Source organism: Nelumbo nucifera, chromosome 1 (genome assembly GCF_055504915.1).
Source record: "Nelumbo nucifera cultivar China Antique chromosome 1, China Antique-T2T, whole genome shotgun sequence".
Lineage (NCBI taxonomy): Eukaryota > Viridiplantae > Streptophyta > Magnoliopsida > Proteales > Nelumbonaceae > Nelumbo > Nelumbo nucifera.
Window position 1 is genome coordinate 102,397,144 of NC_142649.1, and position 19,464 is coordinate 102,416,607.

The window sequence follows — 19,464 nt, forward strand, 5'->3', positions numbered from 1 at the left end:
TTTATGGTCATCTAATAGATCATAAGAAAGTAAACTATTTAGTTGATTTTATCTATACAGAAAATCAATAAAAATAAAATAAATCCATTAGAAAAATAACAAAATTTGATGTTGGATTTAGAATATTAAGAAAAAAATCCCACTTGATTTACACAAGTGCAACTAAGAATTCGATTGGCCCTTTTTGCATTGAATTCTCTTGTTCTGTATATTAAGAAAGAATTTGATTGGCCCTTTTTGCATTGAATTCTCTTGTTCTACTCTTATATTAAGAAAGAATTTGATTGGCCCTTTTTGCATTGAATTCTCTTGTTCTATTGTTATATTAAGAGAAACTAATAAAACTTGATTTTTTTATTGGTTTTTTCATTTTTCCTTTTATTTGTCTCTACGGGTGGCAATTTTTCATCGAACCCATTGAACCCACCCAACCCACTCAGTATCTAGCCCACCCAATTCGTTCATTTACTTGGCGGGTTGTGTGATCAACCCATCGCTCAACCCGTCCATTTAAATGGGTTGGGTTGGGTTGGGTTGTGGATAACCATTGGGTTAACCATTTCAAACATAAGTATTAATTCCTTAGCCTTTTTTTTTTAATTTTCATTTGAATTAAATAATTTATAATTAATGTATTATTTTTTTATTAATTATTGACTAAATTTAGTTTTGTCTTGAATCAACACACTTCACCTAACATAAATCCAAATCAATTTGACCCAAGTACGGACCAGTGCAATGCGGTCTGGCCCGATCCAACATATACCTATCTGGGTTGATTCGAATCCAAAATAGCCTCGGGTGAAATGGCTTGGTACCGCTTGCTTTGCCCGGCTTGGGTCGTCCGGTCCAACTAGCATTCATATAGCTCGACCCGACCCGATACAAGTTGATCCGGGTCGACCCGAATTCGAAACAGTTTCGGGTGGGATGGTTCGGTGTCTGCGTGCTTTGCTTGGTCTAGACCATTTGGTCGACCAATATCCACACAACCCGACTTGAATCTAGACTAACCCAATTTACTTACATTGACCCGCTTCGGGTCAGTCGGTTCAGTCCCAAACCTGTGTACAAACCTGATATGGTTCGGTCCAAGTCAATCTACCATTGATTGAACCGGTCTGGTCCAACAGATCTAAACGATTCAACCACCCTTGATGTGATTAGCTCAAAGATAATCCAATTAGATAGTTCAAGTTGGTTAGACCGGTTTGAATCTAAGTGGTTAGGTCAAACCCGAAATCCGAACATAGTCAAATGACTTGTCCGCCTATGTAAAATAACATGCATGTAATGTGATTTGAACCTTCACCACTTGTGTAAATAGTAAATACAATTACCACCAAGGTAAGACCAACTTATTTGTTAAGAGAGTTTGTTTTTAGTCCATAAATATAAGATTAATGGGTTTGGGCGGGTTGGATTGGGTTAAAGCGGGTTTGGGTTGAACCCAATCCATTTAATTTTATATAACTGGGTCATTAATGGGTTGGCGGGTTCGACGGGTTGGGTTGAAGCTCAAACCAAACCCAACCCAACCCAACCCACCCAATTGTCATCGCTATTTGTCTCATATAGAGCTTTTTTTTGTGAAAAAAATATGTATTTTTGAGTTGGTCTTCACTAAATAACTATTCATACTTGAGGCTTATGCCTTTTTATGCTTAAAGCTATGCTTCACACCTTGAGATTTGAGGCTTAGGCCTCATTTTGGGAAAGGCTTAAGCCTTGAGAAAAATGTATGGACCTCACCTCAAGTTGTATTTATCACACCTCAAGGCTTAAGCCTATTAAACAATGTTACAAATTAGATAAAGTGGTATAGGCGTATGGCACTTAACCTAAACTAGACTATTCCTCTGCTCCTCGTGAGTTTCCCATGCTCTCTGTGAGTTTCAACATTCTGTGTCTATCTCTACTGCTCCCTATGAGTTTCGCACCTCTCCCCACCACGGTTTTCGTTGATCCCTTTCCCTTTGAATGGAACAAGAGGAACCTCTTCCGACTTCGAACGAGGGAAACGGAAGCTTTGAGAATCTTGAATGCCTAGAAGAGTTGTTTGCAAAAACACTATCCATCCAAACTCCTGAGGTGCCTTTCAATGAAGGTATTTTAGCGTTCAAGAAAGTAATTTCTGCCTATTAGGCAAACTGATTTGTGATAAGCCCCTAAACCTTGATGGTGTTAAGGAAGCAATCACAAACTCCTGGAATATGGTTAGAAGTGGATTCAAAATCCTGGAGATGCACAACGACATCCTGCTATTCAGATTCAACCACGAGATGGATAGAAACATTGTGTAGGACGAAAAACCTTGGTCCATTAAAAGCTAACCGTTAATTCTCAAATAACGGATGCCAGGTATTCCAGTCAGTATGATTGATTCCTCAGTCGATACCTTTTGGATTTGAATAGTGGATCTTCCAGTTGATTGTATGACGATTGCAAAGGGCATGCAGTTAATGAGCAAAGTTGGAAATCCAGTTAGGGTAGATACTAAAAATATCAATGAAATGGGTCTTTGGGAGAGATTCCTACGTGTTCAGGTTGAGATTGACATCACCAAGTCATTGCCTACTGGTGTGGTGGGAGTGAATGCAAATGGTGAGAAAGCTTGGTTTAATTTCCAATATGAGAGATTGGCTACCTTCTGCTATTTTTGTGGAGTTCTAGGTCATGAAGAAACCAGAAGCTATACTAAGTTTGACCTTCAGAAGAAATTACAAGCTAAAGGGAGAGAGTTGCTGGCGAAACAAACCATGGGTCCGGGTCCATGCTCATACGGTCCTTGGCTATTGGCGTCCCAGAGTCCCTCGCTGAACCAAATACTCCCATCTAGTATTGTTGTGATGACCTCAATTCGAGATGGACGTGATTGGAGTGGATCGAGCAACAGTGAAGCTCTTGGATCAAAAGGGATAGAAGCCAAATCATGGAATGGATAATCTCCTCACAGATTCAATGCCCAAATCCTTCCAACGCCAATGGACATTAGCCCTTACAAGTCGAGCAAAAAAAGGGCAGAAATTGAGATGATCACTAAGAAGGGGTCTTCATCGGCGATGAACGGAACTGGAGACGATGCAGGCACGGTTACACAGAGCCCAATGCAAATGCATTACAACTACCGAAATGATGTAGCTAACTCTACAACTAAGAGGGTAGGGGAAGTGCAGGACCCCCTTTTCTCAATTGACTCAGCCGTAAGAGGATGGATTAATGAAAACCCTCAAGACTTCCCCTTTTTAGGTAAAGACTTTTCCCCCAAGGAACCTCGTACAGTGGGAGGTCACCAGAAAGCAGAAACTTCTCGACTCTCAAAAGATGGAACTACGGAGGCTAGAGTTTCGAACGGAGAGAGAAAAGATCTTGACAATATAGTCTTTACCGAAATGGGGTCAGTGAATAAAGTTGAGATCTCTTCACCGTTGAAGTTGAATGACAACATCGAGAGGGTTGACATGTTCGCTAAGACATGTAAGGAAGGAAACATACAGAAGGGAAGCATTAGCAACACAAAGTTACTTGTTAAAAGAGTTTTATTTGTGGTTTCCGATATGGAAGAGGATCCGGAAGGTGCCAACAAAAGAAGCAAAAGACAGATCGATTTCTCGGATTCCAACTCTTCGGACCTTGCCAACCCGACTACTAATGTGAAAAGCCCGAGACAGGTATGGCTACCCTATAACTGGCTTGAAATGTCTCATATTTTGTATAGTGAATTTTACTTTTATTTGGCATATTACATATGTAACGAATGGCCAAGATGGATAATGGGTTCAAATAAGAAAATGCGCAAATAGACGAAATTCCATAAGGCTAGGCAGAAGGGTCAAGGCTACAGAACCTATAAACAAAAAATGGAAGAGGTGATGAGAGGCTTTGGGAGAAAGAGCATAAACAAAAAGATTAAAATTGTTAGGATTGTTGAAAGAAGTCGATTGTGGGTGGTAAAGCATGAAACTGGATATCTCGCTTTTATCCAAGCTGGGGTTCTGGTGGTTGTCCCTGAACAGCCATGGGTGGGTCAATGAGGTGTTTATCTTGGAACTGTCAAGGGTTTGGGGCCCCTTCGACAGTTCGATTCCTGAAATTTTTGCTCCAAGATCACCGTCCTAATATTGTATTTTCAATGGAAACTAAATGCTGATGGAATAAAGTTAAAAAAAGATTACGGTTAGATTACAAATGGAATAGCTAGAGGCCTGTTTCTGTGTTGGGATGCTTCAGTTCATGTTACCATTCTGGATCAATCTAAGTTTGGATTTTTATGCCAAATTGAAGATGAAAATAACAAGATTTGGAGCCTTAGTTGTGTGTACGGAGAACAAAAAAGACAAAACAGGGGTGTCTTCTTTGAATATCTTATTAGATTCCTCAGTTCAATTGACCTCCCAATAATGTGCATAGGAGACTGGAACTGCATTTTCAGCAAGGAAGATAAGAAAGGAGGTAATCCGGTATCAGGTTCTACAACCAGGGACCCAAATAAAATGATTAACTCTTTTGGCCTCACTGATTTGGGTTTTAGTGGCTATAGTTTCACTTGGACCAACAATAGGGAGGAAGACTTGGTGGAAATCAGGCTAGACAAAGCTTTTGGAAACAATGAATGGAGAATGATGCATGAGAATAGTACCCTCAAGCACCTACCCAGGATTCATTCGGATCACTGCCCCATCCTTTTGGATTCCAGTCCGTATAGAACCTGGAGCCCCAAGCCTTTCAGATTTGAGCAAGCTTGGACTACTCGCGCTGGATGTGATGAGATAGTCAAGGATACGTGGGATGAAAATATTCAAGGATCCCAGATGTATAAGCTAGCCCGGAGAGTGTCCTCTCTAAAAATAAATTAAGGAGGTGGAACAGATCTTGTTTTGGCAATATTCAGGATAAAATAAAGAAAATCATGAATTCACTGAATCAGTGTGATTCCAATAGTTTGGAAAAAAGGGAGCTTGAAAGAGAATTAATCTAGAGCTGAAACGGGAAGAAATGCTATGGGCCCAAAAAGCTAGAGTTAAATGGCTTAATTGGGGTGATAAGAATACGAAGTTCTTCCATACTTCTACCATCATTAGAAGAAATGGGAACAAAATCTGTAAGCTGCAGGACAATAATGGGAACTGGATTGAGAACCAAGAGGACCTCAGTGAGAGAGTATAGCCACTTTCTTTGACTCCTTGTACACCACTCAAAGATCTGAAGGAGGGAGAAACTTGCTGAACAAAATAACTAGAAGAAATGATGATGCTTAGAATTCCATGTTAGAAGCTGATGTTACTAATGAAGAGATAGAGGCTGCTTTTTTTCAGATGGCCCCCTCAAAAGCCCCTGGACTTAATGGTTTACCAAACCATTTTTTTCCAAAAATATTGGGAAACCATTAAAGAAAATGTCATAAAGGCAGTGAAAGAATTCTTTGCTTCGGGGTACCTACTTCGGGAGCTTAATAATACTTCCGTAACCTTAATCCCAAGGTGTAAGCATCCGAGTAACATTTCCCAATTTCGGCCAATTAGCCTTTGTAATACCTCCTATAAGCTTATAGCAAAGGTGTTAGCAAATAGGCTAAAAAAGGTGTTGGGTTCCATCATAGGGCCAAACCAAAGTGCTTTCATCACGGGCAGACAGATCTCAGACAATATTCTCATTGCACATGAGCTCTTAAATCATTTGAGATCATCAAAAAGCGAGAATAAGTTCATGGCAATTAAATTGGATATGGCTAAGGTTTATGATCGGGTTGAATGGTCCTTTTTGATGGATACTATGCATAAAATGGGCTTTGGAGAGAAGTGGAGAAACTGGGTCTATCAATGTGTTTCTTCAGTGAGCTACAAAATTCTAGTGAATGGCTCACCCAGTAGGGTGATTTACCCCACAAGAGGCATTAGGCAAAGAGATCCCTTGTCTCCTTTTCTTTTTCTGATAATTGTTGAGGTTCTCTGTTCTAATTTGGAGTGGTGTCAGCAAAATAGAAAGATCTCAGGGATAAAAATAAGTAGATATAGCCCTCCTATCTCTCATCTCTTATTGTAGACGACAATTATATTTTTGTACGAGCCTCTATCCAAGAAGGTGATGAGATTCTTAATATTCTTAGGAAGTATGAGTTGGCAGCAGGTCAAAAGGTGAATATGAACAAGTCAGAAGTTTATTTCAGTAAAACTGTTCACCCTAGAGTTCAAATAATGCTCTCCAAAGCTTTAGGCTTTAGAAGAGTAACAAACTAGGAATTTATCTTGGTCTCCTGGCTGAAATTGGCAGATCAAAAAAAGAGATTTTCTCTTTCATAAAAGAAAGGGCTATTAAGAAGACCCAAGGATGGCATGAACAATTGTTGTCCAAGTCTGGTAAGGAAATCCTTATCAAAGCAGTTATTTCAGCTATTCCTGTGTATGTTATGTCATGCTTCCTATTACCCCAATCTTTGTGTGATGAGTTGACTGAAACTATGAGAAAATTCTGGTGGGGAGAGAGAAATAGTAAAAACAAAATTCACTGGATGAATTGGGAACTTCTTTGCAAACCCAAACAAGGAGGACTGGAGTTCAGGGATCCGAAAGCATTCAATCTAGCTCTCCTTGCAAAACAGGCCTGGAGAGTGCTAACAAAACTTAACTCCCTCTTGAACCAAGTGCTCTTTGGAAAATATTGCAGAAACAATACTTTCCTACAATCCAAACCTCGTAGCAAGTGTTCTTGGGGGTGGAGAAGCCTCATGGCTGGCAAAGAAGTTCTACTGAAAGGCCTTTTTATGCAAGTTGGTAATGGGGAGGACATAAATTTCTAGGATGAGCCATGGCTTCCTAATAGCCACAATCACAAAGTATCTTGTGACAAACCTCTAAATTGTCCCTTCAGTAGAGTTTGGGAGGTAATTGATCCAACCTCTAAAACTTGGAATGTTAGACTTCTAGATGAGTGGCTTCCTAATAATATAGTCAATGATGTCAAGGAAATTTGCATTCCTTAAGGGGATGTTAAAGATGAGTACATTTGGAAGTGGGAGAGAAATGGCTTCTTTTCAGTAAGAACTGCTTATCATACTACAAAAGCATTGGTTGATAACAAGAGGAATATAGTCGGTACAAGCGGGGCAAACCAAAAAGGCCAAATGCTCTGGAAAGAAATTCAGGGACTACCAGTCATTCCTAGAGCTAAACACTTTTTATGGAGGGATGTCCATGGAAAAATTCCTATAAACTTAAACCTCTGGAAACATGGAGTAATCCCCTCCAACCTTTGCTCCCTCTGTCAGTCACATATAGACATAGTTGAGCATTCACTTCTATGGTGTAACCTGTCCAGAGCTTGCTGGTTTGGATCCCAACTGGGTTGTAGGCTCTCAGAGACTGATAAAGGAACCTTTAGTGATTGGTTGATGATTTTATTAGATGAGCCTAATATGTCCAAAAAAGATAGAAAGGAACTTCTAAGCTCCATTGCTCTGTTAGTCTGAGCCATCTGGAAATCAAAAAAATTGATGAAATTTAAGGATATAGTACAAACGCCTGGTTCTGTACTCTTACTACCATTGTTTGTGCAGGGACCTCATGCCCCAACTCCCAGTCCAACGAGAGGAAACTCCTTACAGTAAGCAAAGACAGGTGGCTGGCCCTGCTCAAGAGAACCTCAACTGTTTTGCAAAGATCTTTGTGGATAGGGCGTTTTTTTAAGGTTTTTTTGCTGGTATTGGTTCTCTGATTCTAGGTACTGATAATAGTTTCATAGCTGTTGCGACTGTGACTTGCCTGCCTTGCTCTGCTATATTCTCTGAAGCTCTAGCTGTTCCTGAAGGTTTCCGTCTTGCAAAATCATTGGATTGTACCAGAGTGTGTCTCTTCTCGGATTGTAAGCTTTTAATTGACGGACTTACAGGGTCTACTACTGGACTCCCTTTCTATCTGAAACCTGTCTTGCATGATATTACTATGAATTCTAGGAGTTTTGAACGTTGTGTTTACGTATATTCATAGGTCTTGTAATGTTCTAGCCCATAAACTGGCTAGTCTATTGTGCCCAGCTAGAGGTGTATGGAGAGGTCTCCTTCCTCCCTTTTTGTCCCTCTGGTGGAATGGTGATATCTCTTTTGTAAACTCTTTCTTATTTGACCAGCATCAATGAAGCTTAATTCATTTAGTACAAAAAAAAAAAAAAAAGACTGTTCATCCATTTGAGTTGGTTCTCCCTGCAACTGAAACTAGAATAATCTTTCCTTGAGGCATAAACAAGATGGGCCGTTTATGTAGAAACCTAATTTACTCGATTTGAATACCCTTATTAAATCAGTGCTTTAAAAACCTATCTAGAGGCATAACCATTTTGCTCTGGGCTACGAATCAACAGTTCAACCATCGAGGATGGGTGGGTTAGAAAATATATATTATATTATATAGAATAAATAATATATAATTATATCTTAGGTTTCATTTATATTTTTATTTCAGTTTTAAATTTTTAATAAATAAAAAAGATAAAAAATGGCATTTGAGGGAAAAAAGGCATTTTTCAAAAATTATAATGGGCGAAGACACCTTTAACACTTTGGACGCATAGGTCAGGATGATCAATTTTACTTTTCATATATTTAAACACCCTAATTTTATATGGTGTAATTTGTAAATTGTAATCAGGGACCCAGTCAAGCAGGTCAATTATTCAATCAGGGTGTGACCTAAGGATTAAAGTATTGGTACGATACATATCCATGTTCACTAACACAGGATATGTTACAATTCTATGTGTATCCTGCCAGTTGTGAATATGACATATTCAAATCTTGATTTAAGATTTAATTTTTCTCAAAAATTTAATAAGAACTAAAAATTCTGAAATTAATTAATTTATTTTAAATTGTTTATGTATTTTATCTTACATATAAATTATATATTAAAAATGAAAACATATTTATTATTTGAATAATAGAGTTATTATGTATATAAAAGTACTAAATAAATAAATAAATATTCTAAAACATTAATAACAATTGAAAATTATAATTATAAAAACTGAACTAAATAATTTAAGAGTTAATTTCCCCAAAAATTTTATTAAAAACTGAAAACTATAAAAATAATTTATTTTATCTACTTTAAATGATTTATATGTTATTTTAAAATTATATGTAAAATAAACAATTGTATTTTAAAAATAAAATATATTTATTATTTTAAAAAATAGAGATTATTTATATAAAAATACTAAATAAAAATTTTCCAAAATATAATAAAAAATGAAATTTATAATTATAAAAACTAAAATAGAGTGCTAATTATTGTATGCTATGTACATCTTCTAGAGTTCTAGTATTGTTTATTGTATTTATACCTCACTAAAGCTCAATTTGGAAGGAGTACAAATACAAATTTGTAGAGTACAAAACCTTGCATTTTATATTATTTTGTATACATTTGTACTGTACATATTTGTATTTGTACTCTTTCTAAACTAAGCTTAAAGTGTGCATTTCATGTATTTATATCTCATTCATAGTTAATTTAACTTTACATTTAGTATTATTAATATATTTATGTTATTTGTTTGTATTTCCTTGGCGTATTCAAGCATTTTCATATCTTTCATCCATATCCATGTCTTTCTAAAGCATATCCATATCTATATCTATATCTACGATGTCTGATACGATACTAATACTGATAGTTTAATCCTTGATGCAACCAAATCAACAATTTCTCACCAAATTTCAGATTTGGGATATACCCAAACTGGAATTGACATCCAATGAAAGATTCGATTGTCTAAGTCAGTGGCGGAAACTAGCATCAGTGACTTTGTCTATAAAGGGTGTGAGATAATTATTGGGCTTAATTGGAGCAATGGTCCAGCTTTGTCTATACAGGCCTAACTAAGTGTTTTACACATCCTCCAAACTAGTAAAATTTGGATGGATACCATCCTTACGTTGTTACAAAAACTTCAAGTGTTTCAATTGTTCTGTATATAGATTTTACATGTGAATAATTTTTTACATTGGTTTTTATTTTGTCTCTTCAGGGTCTGATCGTTTTTTGGATTCTGAGAGGAAATTTTATGTTCTTTTTTCAGATTTATGTAGGTTGATAAAAATTTTATTTTCTCTGAGTATCGGGTATCACTTCCCGGGAAAGTGATACCCATCTCCTAGGTGAACAAGTAAATTTTCCACTTGAGGGGAAAATTGTCAACATTTAGATGGGATAAAATTGTCCCTTTTAATAATGGTTTTTTATGGTTAAAATAGTCATTCTTTTATTTACCTAAGAAATAAAAGAACATGGGTTAATACACTTACCTGCACAATTCAGGTAAGTGCAATTACCCGGATAAATAACTTACCGAAAAGTGAACGAGGATCAATATTTTAAAACTTGGCCCGGATCCAATGGTCAGACTATGAAAATGGGAACCGGTAGCTTTTCTGGGTCCCGATCAAATGATGATTTCAGTGGATTGGATGGACAAACCATCAAGTTAACCTGTAAAACCCCTAGAAAGCATTCAGATTTTTGCTCTGATCCGAGTCTTAAAACACTGGTTCATTTTTTTTTTTTTGGCACAACAAAAAACAGCTTTCATTCAAACGGGAAGAGTTACAGGAAATCTCTGTGATTGGTTGATTACATAACAAAGTTTTCAACCAATCTGGGATTTGATCATGAAATTCCATATTCTGTTTGTGTAGTCTGGATTTATTAACCACATTGTGGGCTATGGAGTTCTTTTCCCATGAAATATATACTACTTCACAGATTGTAAAGAGTTTCCTGAGATGCAAAACTTCTTCATATAAGGCCTCTTTATCCCATTTGATTTATCTATTCATGCATTGTATATCACTTGTCGAGCGTCCATAAAGACTTGAACTCTGCTGATCCCAAGCTCATGAGCTCGTCTTAAAGCATTCAGTATGTACTGCTTATTGTGCTTTCATGCTGATCCAACTGCTGTAATCAGCCTCCTCTGCTAAGGGTGTCAATGGACCGGTTTTGGATTGGACCCCATCCGGTCCAAAATCAATTTGAACAAATTGGATGGACCAATAAGACATATTGGATTAGATCAATCCAGTCTAAAATATTTATTAGATTGGATTGGACCTGGTCCACCTATAATAAATGTATATTGGATTGGGTTGGATTAAGCTAATATCTGATCCATTAATATAAGATAAGAATATAGGTGTCAATGGACCGGGTTTGAGTTGAAACCAATCTAAGTTAAAACGAAATTGAATAGATTGAACAGTCTTGACGTTGAATTGAATTAATACAAAATGGTCCAAAATATTCATTAGATTGAATTGGGCTTGATCCATTTGTAATGATTTCACATTAAACTGGATCAGATTGCACCAAATCCAGTCCTATTGACCCTGCTATTCTCTGGTGATACAATGACAAAGCCGGTTGCTGCTTCAGTTTGATTTACAAATGAACCATCTGTGTAAATAGTGCAGCAATTACTTGCTATATACATTGGTGTAGCTCAGTATTATCTTGTGGATCTGATTGATTAGTTGTTGGATAATCATAGGTAGGGGTGTCAATGGACTGGTTTTGGTTTGGATCAAATCTGATCCAAACCTTATTAAATCGGATTTGGACAGTCTATTATAATTATTGGATCGGGTCAATCCAAAATAAATTGGTTCATATTTTTATTGGTTTGAATTGGACCTAAATCAAATTTCCAATAATCTGATCATGAGGCCAAACCCTTTTCCAATTTGAGATCAATCAAAACTAAAGATAGCATAAAATTATTTTTATGAAAGTACCTTTACTAAAGCACTTTAAAGAAAACACTTTTACAAAAGCACTTTTATAAAGTAATTTTATGAAAAGTATTTTTACAAAAGCACTTTTATAAAAAATACTACTATGAAAGTATTTTTACAAAAATACTTTTATGAAAGCACTTTTAAAGAAATAATTTTATAAAAGCATTTTTACAGAAATAATTTTATAAAAACACTTTTACAAAAGTACTTTTACGAATCGGGTCTAATCCATTAATAAGTAAGTAAGACTCTTGGACTGAATCGGATGGGACCAAATCCAGTCCAATTGACACCTTCTAGGATTTCTCCCAACTCCACACTTGATGCTTCCATAAGTTCTGTGCCGTTTAGACTTGGGCACAGTGCAATTTTGACGTTTTAATGATGCAGGCTGCCGCCGGCCAGTTCAAACTAAAGCCACTTTGCGACGTTCGAGAGAATATTAATTATTAAGCCCAAGTGTGGCCGTGTGGGAATATGGAAAATGTTCCTCTTTCCATTGGCCCATCACCACGACTCCTTGACTTGCCCAAATTTTAAATAAATTAAAGCGTCTACTCCTGTAACCCACCCAGTCCATAGTTTTTCTTTTTATCTTTTCCTATTAATTTCCCAGGTGCTCAGAGTATTTCATTTCCAGTTAATATGGAGGAAAATGCAATCTCCAATTGAGCATATACGGTTTAATCTTAGCAACCCAGAAGGCAATTTCATCACACCGACATTAGTAAGAAATCTAGAGATAGAGAGCACATATGTGGCCAATGATCACAAATAGACCTTTTCTTGGCATCATTTTATTACTAACTCATTATATTATACTTGGGAAGAATCATTATTTAAGACCCATTCATATATAAGCCCACATCAGAGTCTTAAATGGAACAAGAGTATGAACAGCCCTACACCAGTGTCACATTTGAAATTTATTTTTTCAGATTACGTCTGATGTTTGGTTATATGTTTTATGTTTTTTTTTTTTTAAATATTTTCTCAGACCACACCTTGAAAATCAGAAGGTGTGGAACAAAAATCTTGTTTTAAGCTGAACCCTTATCTTTCATTTATCAGCAATTTCTAAGCCTAGATCACGGTGTCAAACTGCATATCAAAAATATCTCCCCATGAATTTAACAGAGTACAGATGATTTGTAGCTGAATATTGTGTTATTAAGCTGTTTACACTTTACACAATTTTTCCTTTTGTTTCTGTTTATGTGCTCTTGTTTGGTCTCTCTCAATGCTCTTCTTATCGAAAATAATCGTTATTACAACGTTTTTTCTTTCCTTACAAGCTGGGAGATGTTCCCAAATCATGGAGGGGATGAACTGTGGGGGCACCCCACCCACAGTCTATCAATTGGGATCTCCTGCCAACAATATACATTCCAACCCCTACCAACTTGATCCAACACACATCACACCATGAGACCGGGACCCACCATAAAAGTGGGACAGACGTGCCCAATTGCCCATCAGTCATCACCTTGTGCATTGGGAGCCCATATCACAACGAGACTCTCCTCCTGTGATGTGGCAATTTCAGAAATCAGAACAAATGAAAACAAAAAACAATCTGTTGTGGAACGCTCTAACGGAACGTTGACGAAACTTTGCAGAATGCAACTATTAGTCTTTAGTTAAAGTCACTGGCAATTTTGTACGCAAGCCACAGAGCCATATGTCATCATAACCAGTTGAATCCGACATCTAAATCAGATTAAAGGCAAAACCCACTTAACCACCGAAACCATAGAGATAGAGCCACTCCAGTTTAGTCCATCCATGATCCATTCATTCTCCAGAGTATTGTCCAAGGAAACAATTTACAAAAGCAATGGACAGACGGACGGCCAAAAGCTAAAGACCAGAATGAGAATGTATGGTATAGAGTGTGGACAAAACCTCTTGAATGTATGGTGACTCGTGATTTCATAAAAAGCAGGTTGGCCTGTTGGATGGTAGCGAATAGCGCTCACATTTCATATTTCTTTTCCCATTTGTGAAAGTCAGTGAGGACTATTGAGGTACATTTTAAAGAAAGCGGAACTGTGAGTGTGGAGACTGGAGAGTGGGGACTCCCCAAAAGGAAAATTAAAAAAAAAAAAAAAACAGAAAACCCAGAAAAACAAAAAGGAGCCCCACCCAGATTCACATTTCAAAACTTAATGACTCTGTCCTGTTGTAATTCAAAAGGCACCAACCTCGAATAAAAAAGAACTTGTCTGTGACTGTGAGCAATAAGCATGCATGCAGTCGGCACATTTTGTAAATTTCCACACCTCACAGACTAAGAGTGAGAGGGGAAAGCACTTGGGGCCTCGGGAGTGATAAAGAGTGAAACTACAAACGTCTGGTCAGTAGGAGGAAGATGCCACATTCCACGGCTGCTGACTAACTACAGCTTGGGCTTGAGCTTGGAGTTGGGGAGGATTGTCAGTGACGTTGAAGTGACCATTTATGTCGATGGGTGCACTCAGCCCATACAAAAATTTCCGGCCACACGGTGGTGGTGGTGGTGGTGGCAGCAATGCCAATGGTGAAGTAGATGTGGAGGAATCTAGAGAACCGCCTGTGCCAGAGTGAAGGTGGTGGAGATTCTGATGATAGAGACCTGCCGGTGCATCCACTGGGATAGCACATTGAGCAGCAGGAACAATGCTCATGGAGCTTATACTGCTGCTACTACTGCTGCTCTGAGGCTGCCTATCATGGAGGTTACGGTCCAAGGATTGATCTGCTGAGGTTTCAAAGGAGAGCTTCAGGCGTTTGGCTGCAGCCCCAATGGGGAGGGCGCTGTTGGTAATGGCTTCTATATCGTATCTGCTCATCTCAAAGTTGGTCACAGCGTTAACCCCTCTGAACTTAATTGCTGCTATATCATATGCTTCCGCTGCTTCCTCCTCTGTGCCTGATCATGCATTCAACAACCCAGTGAGTAGTCTAGTCTGGTGAATGTAGAGACCAAAAACCCAGAGAAGATGGCATGGACCATTGGATTAAACACTTGGATAGAGATATAAGAGAAATAATCACCAAATGTGCCATGACAAGAATGAATACCCGATCAAAAGGGAAGTAAAATAAAAATAAATAATAATCACCAAATGTGCCAAGATAGAGATCTTTGTTTCCTGCTACCCGTCCAATCCTGGCTTGCCATCGCCCTTGTTGGTGATGCCTGCAGAATAGGACAAGTTTAGATGATAGAATTGCAAACAGACCAAACAGACAGTTTAATATAATTGAGATTTTGGTCTTTTACCTTGTCACACCTCTGTAAATTGAGGCTCCCCTTGAAAAACCACTGCTTTTCCTGAAAGTTGTAGTAAGAATCATGAATTGAGAAATACTTGTAAACCATATACCCTAAACATCAAAACAGGTAGAGAACGGGTAAACCTTCTGAGTGAAGCAATGAACTCTTGTCTCGACATATTCTTCATCTCCTCCAATTCTTTGGTATAATCAGAAACCTGAAAAAGATTTGAGAGGGAAAGAGGAAACTTTGTCAACTAAACTTGCTCAAATTTCGCCATCTAATCAAATATAAGAACGGCAATGTAAATACCGGGAAATTGATGGTGGCGGTGGGACCCCAGTATTTCAGAGCAGCGAGATCATAAGCCCGGGCTGCTTTTTCTTCCCTGTCATATCCACCTGATCATAGAACAACGCAGTTCTAGTCATCATTGGCATCATCGTCAATTAATATAAGAGAAATTATGCACTCTTTTATTCACGTATACAGCCTGTTTTAATGATTTTTCACAGAATTTGAACCCAGCAAATCATGTATTATATAATGGATTCTTTTCCTGCTGCTCAGCATTTGTTAAGAAGGACAAATAATGTGGTGATTTTAATATAAAATCCCGAAATCATCTTATTCCGATGCTTAACAAGCGGCTGTCTTATTCTTGGATTGCAGAAGCGGAGCTGGACCTGAACTCCTGTCTCAATCCAACAGAAATGAAATAAGCATCCCCAGAATCATTTCGAAGGGGAAAAAAAACTTAGATTATTTCAAACCCCACAACAGAAAAAGTGGACCCGAATAGGAGATTCAGGGACTAGACAATTCCAGTTTCGTCGTCAAAATCCAATTCATACCAATCTGTTTTTTTTTTTTTTGGCAAATAATTCATACAACCAATCCAAACGCAGCACAACAACCTAGACGGTCACGGAAATGCCTCATAGCTTGTTGCACTTCTTAATCCAACAAAAGATTTTCCACTTCTGCAATATCTTTGGCTTCCTTTCCTTTTATCTTTTTCCAGGATTTGGGGGGAAAGGAATTGACAAAAGAGAAAGCCAGACTTACCCAAATACACTGTTAAATCGAATCCAACGTTGAGTGACAGCGAGATCCCATGTTACATGCAAAAAAGAAGAAAGCCAGAATGGAGACACATCAGTCAAAATAATGGTCAAAAATTTCTACTCCCACTTCCTTTTCTGTCCCCTTCATATTAGTATAAAAAATGAGGGTGAAAACAACAGAAAAATAGAAAAAGAAGAGATCGAAAGAAAAGGAAATACAAAGGACAAATTTCAACCCACCTGAACAAATTTTTCCATATTCTAGTTTCCTTTTTTGACAAACAGAAACGACGAAGAAAATTTTTTTACCCGGGACAGAGGGGGAGAGAGAGAGAGATTTTAGGCATTTCAGTGAGTGTCGAATGACATTTAAATACGGTCAAAGACGCTTCGCATCGACATGACAAGCGACTACCATGTTAATTATACAATAACTCCCCTCCGCTTTACAGCAATTGGCAACAGGAATCCCTTTTCGACTGTTGCAGGAAAATGGTTATTTATTATCCTGCCTGGTTCTAGCTGTTGGCAATTCATATCATCTATTTGCTGCATCTACCGCGATAAAGATCATTCAACAACCCCGATAAGGCAAAGATCATAATATAAACCTTGAAACCAGGAATCAGAATCATAACCAGACATAGTTATTATGCATGGATGGTTAATGCATAGAAAAGCCAGGATAAAAACTCCACTAATGATAGCTTCTAGTGCAGCAGACTGTAGAGAGAGAGAGAGAGCAGGGTTCAGACGTTTGATGTCTGGTATTCGGATGCTGTCATATCAAATATTTCCGACAGAAAATTTAGGGAGATTTCCTTGTCATCAAACGAGCAAGCTACCCCCGTTCACCCCAGGAGAGAGAGAGAGAGAGAGAGATAGAGAGAGAGAGAGAGAGAGAGAAGGGAGAGTTGCAGAAGTAGAACAGAGAGGAAAGTTTACGTCGGTCTCGTCAAACATCACATTCACATAGAATGGCGGCATATGAAACAAACAGCACAAATGAAAGAACCTGTACCTGTGACGCACCCACCCACCCACCCACCCACCCACGCAGAGAGACTTATCGCTACAACGCTTGAAAAAAATAACGTTTGCAAATGAATTGAATATCAAAATCCAATGGAAAGTGAACCCCAGCAACCGCAGATTCTCATGTGTCCACTCTGAAAAATCGAACTGAACTGAGATGGAGGGAAAGTTTTACCTTGCCGTCCTTTCCGGGTCTGCCCTTCTCTCCTACAGCTGTTATCCCACAGATGCGCCTCGTATCTCCCCGTCCACCTGTGTCTGCATCGACCATTCACGCGTGAAGACAAAAACCAAGTTCGATATCAGAAACCGAAATGTATCTTCTTCCAAATAACAGAAATAAGCATTCGCTTCATCTTTTGATCTAGATTCAGGCTTTTACCTTGTGACCCCTCTGTAAATCGACGTTCTCTGCCCAAACGTATCCGTAACCTTCTTTGACGATTCCAACTGGACCGGTACCACGGCTTTCTCCGAGCTCTGAGCGACCGCCAGTGACAAGGACTGAGGCGGTGCATGGGAGAATACCATCTCGCTACCTGACTCAAGTGAGTGACCCGCTAAATCTCTGAGTTGGGTTTCGTCAACCGACACGGAATCGTCGACCTCCGAACCAGAATTAGCAGAAAAGGCCGGCTGAAACCCAGCCGTTGCAGTCATGCTTGTGAGATGATGGTGTTGATCAGCGAAGAGACTGGAACATCCTTGTTCGTAGACGTTAGTCAGCGACGACTCTTGAGTTTCTGTTTGGCTGTCGGAGTATCGAGCCAAGGACGAAGAATGGCCACCGAGAAAGTCTTCGAGCTTCGGTACTGTATGTTGGATTTGAGGGTTTAAGCTCGCGAGCATGGACGTATCAGCAGCATTATGTGCTTTCACATCCTTCACTTCCTTGGCTTCTTCTTCTTCTGTGTATGGCATCTGGGTCTTGAGACTTGCCCAGTCTGCAAACAATAGTGGAAAACTCAAAACTGAAATATCAGCGACAGCGGCTTAACGAGAGAAGTAATTATCTCTAGGCACTGTTACTATCAATGGTTTCTTTCTTGCTCCATCAAAGAATAAGAAACTTGGTTTTAATGCAGTGTCCACTCGCAGAAAAGCGAGAACCGCGTGAGCTCAAAGGCGTTTTTGCAAGGTGGAATGATATATAAGCGAGTTGTCATTATTATTTTCTAGGGTTTTGGGTTTGTACCGTTTCCATAGAAGCTGTCGAAGAAGAAGTGCTGGTGGAAGGAGTCGGACATCGAAGATTGGCATGAAGGCAGCATCTCCAACGGAGAGACGGAGGAAGAAAGCCAGTTACCCGCCGGCGCCATGTCTCGTCAGTACCACAAGCTTTCTCTTCTCCTCAGCAGCTTTTCCTTTTTAAAACCTAAAAATAAAAACTCTCAAAATGAGAGAAGCTTTAAAAGCAGTAACGGGAAAAACGAAACGAGCTACGATTTTATCCCAGAAAAACAAGCGGAGCGCGTTGGGAACTTACGGTTGCAGGCTGTATAAAAAATGGAAATACCTGGTTAACCTTTTCCAGCACTCGCCATTTTCGGGGTTCTCGAAAACCTCACAAAAGTTCAGCTATCTTCGGAGCTCCCCCTAGTTGTAGTAGTAGTGGTAGTTAAAACGTCCGAGAAACACCAAAGACACATACAAACCGCCCAGCAATCACCAGGTACACCAGAGAAAGAACTTTACGAGAGGAATTCAATCACCTCCAGCTGAAAATATAAATTCCCGAGCTGGTTTTCGAGTAAGAACTAAAAAAGGGTTGCGAGCAGGACAAAGAGTGTTCCTCTCAAGAACACATGAAGAGATCAAGAGAAGGAGGTGAAGCAGAAGTAGACGAGTCGTCTGTCATGAGTTTTTCTCCTTTGAATCCATGGACTCATCTAGAGTAAACGGGGAAGGACTGTCGGAGGTCGTAGTTCAGAAAGAAAAGACAGAGAGAGAGAGAGAGAGAGAGCTGAATCATCACCAGGTGTAGGTTTTTAACGGGAGGGTTTAGCGGTGGTTTCTCGATCTCTTGCGGCCCAACAAATGTGAAGTGTTTACATTACAACGTTGCGGGAGATCAGGCGGCGAACTTCCCTTCTCCTGTATGACTCGACTCGGATCGTTTTTATACCGAATCAAACACGTGATCCAAATTACCAAATTGCCCTTTATTATTCCCACCACATACATATCAAAGAGAGTGAGAGTTAAGTAGCAACACGATCTGTCAGGCTCGGACGGTATATCTGCGTTATCTCCTTTGACCCGAAGGATAAAAAGGTGGAATGCAACGTCAGGAGATCGTAGGGGTAATATTGTCATTT

General features: G+C 38.8%; 2 protein-coding genes across 4 annotated transcripts; one reads left to right on the forward strand and one right to left on the reverse strand.

Annotated features, from left to right (window-relative positions):
- Window positions 1–1,843: 1,843 nt before the first annotated feature.
- On the forward strand, window positions 1,844–8,165 carry LOC104611933 (uncharacterized). 2 transcript variants are annotated; one of them, XR_016077753.1, is made up of 3 exons: window positions 1,850–3,671; window positions 7,553–7,716; window positions 7,804–7,933. XR_016077753.1 is itself a non-coding variant. In XM_010279220.3 (2 exons), the coding sequence occupies exons 1-2, from the start codon at window positions 2,985–2,987 to the stop codon at window positions 7,601–7,603; spliced, it is 738 nt and encodes a 245-aa protein (XP_010277522.1). In that variant the 5' UTR covers window positions 1,844–2,984; the 3' UTR covers window positions 7,604–8,165. The 2 variants fall into 2 exon arrangements, 1 of the variants encoding a protein (XP_010277522.1); XM_010279220.3 differs by having other exon boundaries at window positions 1,844–3,671; window positions 7,553–8,165.
- Window positions 8,166–13,693: 5,528 nt separating this feature from the next.
- Window positions 13,694–19,236, reverse strand: LOC104611932 (AP2-like ethylene-responsive transcription factor AIL6). 2 transcript variants are annotated; one of them, XM_010279218.3, is made up of 10 exons: window positions 18,663–18,801; window positions 18,342–18,521; window positions 17,529–18,090; window positions 17,322–17,404; window positions 16,113–16,121; window positions 15,357–15,445; window positions 15,188–15,261; window positions 15,051–15,101; window positions 14,890–14,966; window positions 13,909–14,696 (listed from the first exon to the last, which is right to left on the reverse strand). In XM_010279218.3, the coding sequence occupies exons 2-10, from the start codon at window positions 18,463–18,465 to the stop codon at window positions 14,143–14,145; spliced, it is 1,623 nt and encodes a 540-aa protein (XP_010277520.1). In that variant the 5' UTR covers window positions 18,466–18,521; window positions 18,663–18,801; the 3' UTR covers window positions 13,909–14,142. The 2 variants fall into 2 exon arrangements, with proteins under 2 accessions (XP_019055718.1, XP_010277520.1); XM_019200173.2 differs by lacking the exon at window positions 16,113–16,121 and having other exon boundaries at window positions 13,694–14,696; window positions 18,663–19,236.
- Between the last annotated feature and the right edge of the window lie 228 nt (window positions 19,237–19,464).

What these genes read in the sequence shown, in the direction of transcription:
- LOC104611933 (XM_010279220.3), top strand. Translation starts at nt 2,985, where the DNA reads ATGGACATTAGCCCTTACAAGTCGAGCAAAAAAAGGGCAGAAATTGAG. An exon ending in ATGTGAAAAGCCCGAGACAG is followed by an intron (nt 3,672 to 7,552) that starts GTATGGCTACCC and finishes TTGTTTGTGCAG; the next exon opens with GGACCTCATGCCCCAACTCC.
- LOC104611932 (XM_010279218.3), bottom strand. Translation starts at nt 18,465, where the DNA reads ATGGCGCCGGCGGGTAACTGGCTTTCTTCCTCCGTCTCTCCGTTGGAG. An exon ending in ATTTACAGAGGGGTCACAAG is followed by an intron (nt 17,405 to 17,528) that starts GTAAAAGCCTGA and finishes TGGTCGATGCAG; the next exon opens with ACACAGGTGGACGGGGAGAT. An exon ending in TCTCTATCTTGGCACATTTG is followed by an intron (nt 14,697 to 14,889) that starts GTGATTATTATT and finishes ATGCATGATCAG; the next exon opens with GCACAGAGGAGGAAGCAGCG.